This window comes from Dipodomys ordii, unplaced genomic scaffold (assembly GCF_000151885.1).
Source record: "Dipodomys ordii isolate 6190 unplaced genomic scaffold, Dord_2.0 Scaffold69, whole genome shotgun sequence".
Lineage (NCBI taxonomy): Eukaryota > Metazoa > Chordata > Mammalia > Rodentia > Heteromyidae > Dipodomys > Dipodomys ordii.
The window spans coordinates 1994759-2001872 of NW_012267285.1; the positions used below are offsets into that span (position 1 = coordinate 1994759).

The window sequence follows — 7114 nt, forward strand, 5'->3', positions numbered from 1 at the left end:
AAACTCAAAGCACCAGATGCGAATGACATCAGCCCTCGGATCCTCCATGGCCTGCCACGCACGCAAAACGCAGCCACAGCTCCCAGGCCGCGTGATCACACGCACACGCACACACACGCCCGCACACGCATGCACACACACGCACACGCATGCACACACGCACACACACGCACATGCACGCATGCACACACACGCACACATGCACACATGCATGCACACGCACACACCTAGTGCACCAGCCATTGCTGTCTCAGTATAAGTGTTCTGGTTGGCTGGGGGCCGTGACAGGTATGGGAGCCTCGGATCTCAGCCTCCCGGGCTGGGATGGCAGGCGGGAGCTGCCCGGCCCGGCCCAGCCCTCTCTCTCTCTCTGGGGCCGAGGGAAGGTCGGACTTGCCTGCAGGCTGTGAGCAGGCCGGCTGCCGGCGCCCCTCCAGCCTGTGGTCACCCCCCCAACCTGGGGGCCCCCAAGTGCTACTTCCTCTTTGGAGCTGTGTCAGCTTCCTGGCAGCGGTGTCTGGGCCAGCAGGACCGGGCCGGCAGGTAAGGCCGGGTGCAGGCCGGGGGTGGGGGCGGGGAGGTGGGTCACGGGCAGGGGAGGGGGGACATGTTCTCCCAACTGAGACCCGCCCCTCCGCACATGGACTCCCAGGCTTGGCCGGAAGTCCCCCGCTCACCCCCGTGTCTCTGGGGGCTTGGGAGTGGGTGGGAAAGGACTTTGGGGGTGGTGTATGTGTGTACGGGGGCCACATCCAGCCTCTGTCGTTGACAGATAAGGAAACGGAGGCTCAGCGTGGGTCTCAGAGGCCTGGCTTGGAACTCAGGCCGCAAGGGCTGGCGCAGCAGCGGCCAGGGTGGCCACGTGTGGCAGGGGACGCTGCAGAGACACAGGAGGGGAGCGTCAGGGGCAGGAGGAGGCACACGCTTCGCTCACGCTAGCTGACAGGAAGGGAGACTGAGGGGCAGAAGACACACACACGCACGCACATGCACACATGCACACACACAGCAGCGAGTGACCTTCTGGAACTTTCTCTGTGGTGGGCGGTGGGCAGGTCTCGGCCTCCCTCCATTTCGGCCGGTGGGTCTGGTCAGTCAGCTGGAGGAGGGGCGTCCAGGGGGGCCTCTTCCAGCCTGCGGGGGGGGGAGGGGGGAGGCAGGCGGGAGGGGGGTGTTTTGTCTTCTAGAAGATTCCTCCGGAGCCTGAGCCCTCCCTGCCCCCCATCGTTTGTCTTGGCCTCCAGCCCGGGCGGCGTTTCCTGGCTGTGCACACATCCTGGTCGGCCTCGTGGCCCTGGGGTGGGGTGGGGTGAGGGAGGGCGGGGTCCCCAGCTTGGGGTTGGCCAGGTGCTTCTAGAAGATGCCAGAAGGTAAGAGCAGGTGCGTGGCCCTGGGTGGAGACCCCTTAGCCGGCACTGCCCCCCGGGGCCGGGCCGCGTCTCTGCTGGGGGGGGGCTGACGCTAGCTCCTGGCCCTCGGGATGCTGGGTTCGAGGCCAGGCAGGGCCCCCCACCCCGTGGCGCCCTCCCTCCCTGCCCCCTGCCTTTCCTGCCGGACTAGGGTTTGAACTCGGGACCCCGAGCTCGCTCTTACCTGTGTGGCAGGGCCCAGCCTCAGACTGCGGGCCTCCACGCACGGCCTCCTCCCTCAGGGCTGTCCCTCCCCGGCTAGCCTCCAGCCAGCGTCTTCCCGTCCCCCACCTCGCGTGGCTGGCGTGGCGGGCGGGCGGGCGCCCCCAGACCCGGCCTGTGCACGCTTTCCACATGGTGGACGCCAGCCCTGCTATTCAATTAGGAGACGCTCTTGAGCTGCTAGAATGTTCCAGGCGCTGTCCTGAGTCCTGGGGGGCTGAGGTCCGAGGATCGAGGTTCCAAGCCAACCTGGGCAGCCAAGTCCACTAGGCTCTTCCCAAAATAACCCAGGGCCCGCGTGCTGTCTCCTGAGCTGTTCACGCTCAAGTCTGGTGCTCTACCGCCTGAGCCACACCTCCACTTCCGGCTTTTTCCTTCCGCCAGTCCTGGAACTTGCACTCAGGGCCGGTGCCCTGTCCATAGTCAAAGCCAGCGCTCTACCACTTGAGCCACAGCGCCACTTCCAGCTTTTTTCTGCTTCTGGGGTGCTGAGGAATCGAACCCAGGGCCTCATGCATGCAAGGCAAGCGCTCTACCACGGAGCCACCTGCCCAGCCCGCACTTGGGGCTTTTCTGCTGGTTCCTGGGGGGGATAAGAGTCTTCCCTGGACTTTCCTGCCCGGGCTGACATTGACCCTCGATCCTCAGACCTCAGCCTCCTGAATCTGCTGAGATGGCAGGCGGGGACAGCAGAGCCCGGCCTCCGCCTTTGGCTTTCAGTGCTGAAATCCTGGCCGGTTGGTTGGTGTGTGGTTGGAGTTGTGCCAGGAGGAAGAGATAAGCCGGCCTGGCCACGGCCCAGCCGGGGCGGGGGGGGGGAGACAGGGGGAGGGGGGACGGGGGGAGGGGGGACAGGGGAGGGGCCGTCCCAAAGCCAGACGTGGACGCGCTGGCCCCTGCGATAGTCCAGCGTTCCTCGGCCTCCTGGCCGGCCTCAGCCAGTCCCGGCTGCTGGTGGAGGCCGGGCGCTGGGCCTCTGCGGCGTCCCCGCCCAGAGGTGGCCAGGGCGGAGCTGGGGGGGGCACGTGGGAACCGGCTCTCCTCCCGCAGTCCTCAGTCTGGCAGGGCGCACGGGACCGGCTTGTGGTGAGCTCTGGGGAGCACCAAACAGGGGGTGTGCGAGGGGCGGAGAAGGCTCTGACAGACAAGGGGGGACCTGCTCTCCAGGCTTGTATGCCCCCCCCCAAGTTGATCTGCAAGCCTGCAATCCCTGTGTGTGCGTGCGTGTGTGTGTGTGTGTGTGCACACGTGTGCACCAGTCCCGGGGCTTGCATTTACCACTTGAGCTCTGTGCCTTAATTTGTTTTTTCTTTTGGTCGGTTGTGGGGCTTGAACTCGGGGCCCGGGCGCTGTCCCTCAGCTCTTCAGCTCAAGGCTGGCGCTCTACCCCTTGAGCCACAGCGCCACCTCTGGTTTTCTGGGGGTTCATTGGAGTTCAGAGTCTCCCGGACTTTCCTGCCTGGGCTGGCTTTGAACCACGATCCTCAGATCTCAGCCTCCTGAGTCGCTGGGATGACAGGCAGGAGCCACCTCCCCCCCCCCGGCTTCCCCCCCTTCCAGTTCTGCCCTGTGTTCTGTGTGCGAGATTTGTGGAGATCTCGGGGTGAGCCTCTTGCCCCCCTCCATCAAGAGGAGTCTCTCTCAAGAGGTAACGGGAGGAGAGGAGACGGAGAGAGAGGGCATCAGAAAATGTCCACAGGGCAAAAGCGGTGATGACAGCTTCTAGAATGTTCCAGAGAACTGGACCTGGAAGTTGGCAAGGTCACAGTGTGTGTGTGTGTGTGTGTGTGTGTGTGTGTGTGTGTGTCTGGGGTTTGAACTCGGGGCCTGGGCGCTGTGTCCCTGAGCTTTGTTTTCGCACAGGGCTGGCTCTCTACCACTTGGGCCAGAGCTCCACTTCCGGCTTTTTCCTTTTTGTGATGGTTCATCGTTTCTGACACGGTTAGAGCGGAGGGGCTGTGCTGACGCAGCGGGCAGAGCGCAGCTCCCCCGTGAGGATGGTGGATGTCACTCCCGGCTTTCTGCGGGTGCTCACTGGAGATCAGAGTCTCCCAGACTTCCCCGGCCTGGGCCGGCTTTGAACCGCGATCCCGCGGATCTCAGCCTCCCGAGTTTGTCTGGGATGACAGCTGCCCACCGCCTCACCCGGCTGCCGGCATTCGTCCTCATGATGATGGTCTTGCTGCGTCTGGGGGGGGCAAAGCCTGACCCCGTCTTAAGTAACTACACCCAGAGCCGAGCAGCCATGAGAACAGCAGCATCCACACCGGGCTCCATGATGCTGCTTCACAGACTCGCACCCGGGGCAGGCACCAGCCGGGCCTCTGCAGAGGTGTCAGGGGAGGGGGGTAATGGGGTGGGGGGACAGGGGCCAGGGTCCCCCCGATCCCCCCACAAAGGTTTGAACGTTCTGAGATCGGCCCAGTCTAAGGTGCTGGGCCCAGAGCTGGGCTGGGTCGGGGCGATCGGAGGTCTTGGGGCGCTGGCTGGGGCGCCAGGGGGGTCCCAGCCCCCGGGGGGACGTGGGGCGGGCGACGGGGGACCCAGCCCTCGCCCCAAGTGGCTTCCAGCCCCGGTGGCTACACATGAGCACCTGGTGTGTGGGGCAGGAAGGAAGTGGGGGCCGGGCCGAGCGATTGCGCCATCATTCGCACCCACAGCTCTCGGCGATGGGGGGGGCAGGGCACCCCAAGAACACGGCCTTCCCTCCCCACCTCTCCAATCGGGGCTCGGCATTGTGCATCCTGTCATTTCCCACTGAGGACAAACCCAGCCGGCCGCGGCTGGGGGTGGACGGAGCCCCCACCCCCCAAGGGAAGGCCCCCCCCACACTTGGGGCCTTTTGTGTTTGGGGGTTTTCTTTTCCCTCTGGCTGTTACTTTTTTCTCCTCGCTCCGTCTGCTCTGCAGTTACCGGGGAGAGAAGCCCGGCCGGGGTTTGCCGTTTGTGGGTTCCTCCTCTGAGCTAACCACCCGATGCCCTTGAGTTTGGGGGTGAGGAGGGGACCCCGGCCTCTCCGGGCCTCTCTGGTCTGCCGCAGTGCGTGCCCCACGCAGGCCTCCCGCCGCCGGGGGCCGGGGGGCCGGGCCGTGACACACCCGTGTGGCTGAGACTCCCCGCGACAGTCCGGGAACGGGCCGGGCTGGGGTCAGGGCTGCGTGGGGTCACGGCTGCGTGGGGGCACGCAGGTCCTTCGAGTCCCCGAGGGGCGGTGGTGGGGAGGGCGCCGGGCACAGGGCCACCCGGGGGGCTCCTGAGGGCCATGGCCAGGCTGGACACGGCCGGTGGCCTCAGATCGACCACGGCTGGAGGGCAGCGTCCCAGCCTTACAAACAGGGTGTGTGTGAGAGACAGACAGACAGACAGACAGACAGAGACAGAGAGAGAGTGTGCGTCCTAGGGCTTGAACTCAGGGCCTGGGCTCTGTCCCTGAGGTTTTGCATTCAAGGCTGGTGCTCTACCACTTGAACCACACCTCTACTTCCAGCTTTTTGCTGGTTCGTCAGAGAGAAAGAATCTCACAGACTTTCCTGCCCGGGCTGGCTTTGAACCGTGATCCTCAGATCTCAGCCTCCCGAGTAGCTGGGATGACAGGCGGGAGCCATTGGTGCCATCTTTGAAAGCCCCACCCCTGTGTGCCTGTGTGTGTGTGTGTGTGTGTGCGTGTACATGTGTGCAAGAGATGGAGAAGATGGTCAGACACAGATGCAGGGCACAAGGTACAGATCTCAAGCCATCTCTGCAGGCCTTGGGGTGCCCTGTGGGGTTTGGGGTGCCCTGTGGGGTTTGGGGTGCCCTGTGGGGTTTGGGGTGCCCTGCAGGATTCGGGGTACCCTGCGGGAATCCGTTTCCCCAGGGCAGGGTTGTTCCCGCCGTGCATTGGAAGTGTTGCCCCTTCAGGTCAGATGAACTGGCCCAGCCCACGTCCACACCGGGCCGGTCACTAGCCAAGGGCTGTTGGGTAGAGCTGGAGAAAGTTCCAGACACGTGGAAGGGTGGGGGGCGGGGAGAGGAGGGGAGGGCCTGGGGAGCAGAGGGGCTTCTGCAGGCCAGGGACGCTCTGGGTTAGAACCCCAGGAACAGAGACCACAGCCGTGGGGGGCCCTGGGCGGGCAGCACAGCGGCCATGGGGCCGGGAAAGAGACCCGCCACCCCTCGGGGCCCGGCTGCACCCCACTACTGTAAACACCTGCCCACCCGCTGCCCACCAGCTCCCCAGCATGCTCCTCCCCCACCGAGCCAGGCTGGAACCGAGCGTGGGGGAGCCTCGGGGTCCCCCCCAGCGGCCCCTGGGCCTCTCGGGATCCACACCTGCACCCGGCCCTAGACAGTGGGAAGGAAGGGAGACGCGTGCACCGCGGCTGGCTGGCACGGCCGCGTCTTCCGTGGATCCACGTGCGCGTGTATGTTACATAACCTCTCCCGGCCGCCGCCAGCACCCCGCTTCCGTGGCCCGCCCCCCTTTCCTGCGTGCGCCCAGAAGCCTGGGCCGCCAGAGTCCCGACGGGGTGCGGCTCTTCCCTCCCTCCCGCCTTGGATCATGTTTTACAATTAGAGAGGACCCCTGCTGTCTCCCCACCCCGAGACCATCGGCTGTGTGTGTGTGCGTGTGCGCGCACGCTAACCGTGTGGCGGAGGTAAAGCCGTCCGGGTGTCGGGGTGTGGCGTGGTCTGCGTGTGGTAGAATGACGTTGCCTCTCTGACATTATTAAACAACTCCGGGCCGGGGGTGGCGGCTCCGGCCTGTCACCCCAGCGACTCAGGAGGCTGAGATCCGAGGATCGCGGTTCAAAGCCAGCCCGGGCAGGAACGTCCGTGCGACTCCGATCTCTGATCTGAACCACCAGAACACCGGACGTGGCGCTGGGTGGTTGCTAAGGGGGTGTCAGCCCCAGTGGGGGGGGCACGTCCCCCCTTTTCTTCTCTCTCTCATCCCTTGTCTCCCCCCTTCTCTCTCCCATCGTCCAGACCTGGGTTCTGGAACGTCGGGGAACGCGGTAGAGGGGATGGCTGTCCCCGAAGGCGGGGCGGGGTCCCCACCCCGGGGTCCCGGCCAGGGGCCGGAGGAAGAGGAGGCGCAGGACCCCGGCCAGCACGGCTGGCTGAGGAAGGCCCGGGAATTCTTCCAGACCTGCGACCCGGAGGGAAAAGGCTTCATCGCCAGACAAGACCTGCAGGTGAGCCTGAGTCCGTGTGTGCGTGTGTGTGTGTGCACGTGTGCGTGTGTGTGTGCGTGTGTGTGTGTGTGTGCACGCACGCACCAGTCCTGGGGCTTGAACTCGGGGCCTGGGCGCCATCCCTGAGCTCTTTTTCACTCAAGGCTGGCGCTCGACCCCTTGGGCCACGGCTCTGCGGCCGGTTTTCTGGTGGTTCACGGGGGAGGAGCAGCCTCACAGACGTTGCTGCCCGGGGCTGGCTTTGAACCGCGATCTCCAGCTCTCGGCCTGCGGGGCAGCTGAGCACCGGCTCCGGACTTTGTATTT

The 7114-nt window shown here is 65.3% G+C and overlaps 1 protein-coding gene across 2 annotated transcripts in view; it reads left to right on the plus strand.

The window, feature by feature from the left end:
- Positions 1–516: 516 nt before the first annotated feature.
- Positions 517–7114, plus strand: part of Cracr2a (calcium release activated channel regulator 2A) — a 34197-nt gene continuing 27599 nt past the window's right edge. The window contains exons 1-3 of one of the 2 annotated variants that reach the window (XM_013023714.1): positions 1328–1370; positions 2280–2376; positions 6600–6808. In XM_013023714.1, the coding sequence (XP_012879168.1) occupies positions 6638–6808 (171 nt within the window). In that variant the 5' untranslated portion in view covers positions 1328–1370; positions 2280–2376; positions 6600–6637. Of the gene's footprint in view, positions 544–1327; positions 1371–2279; positions 2377–6599; positions 6809–7114 lie in introns of those variants that run through there. The other variant, XM_013023713.1, reaches the window with a different exon arrangement.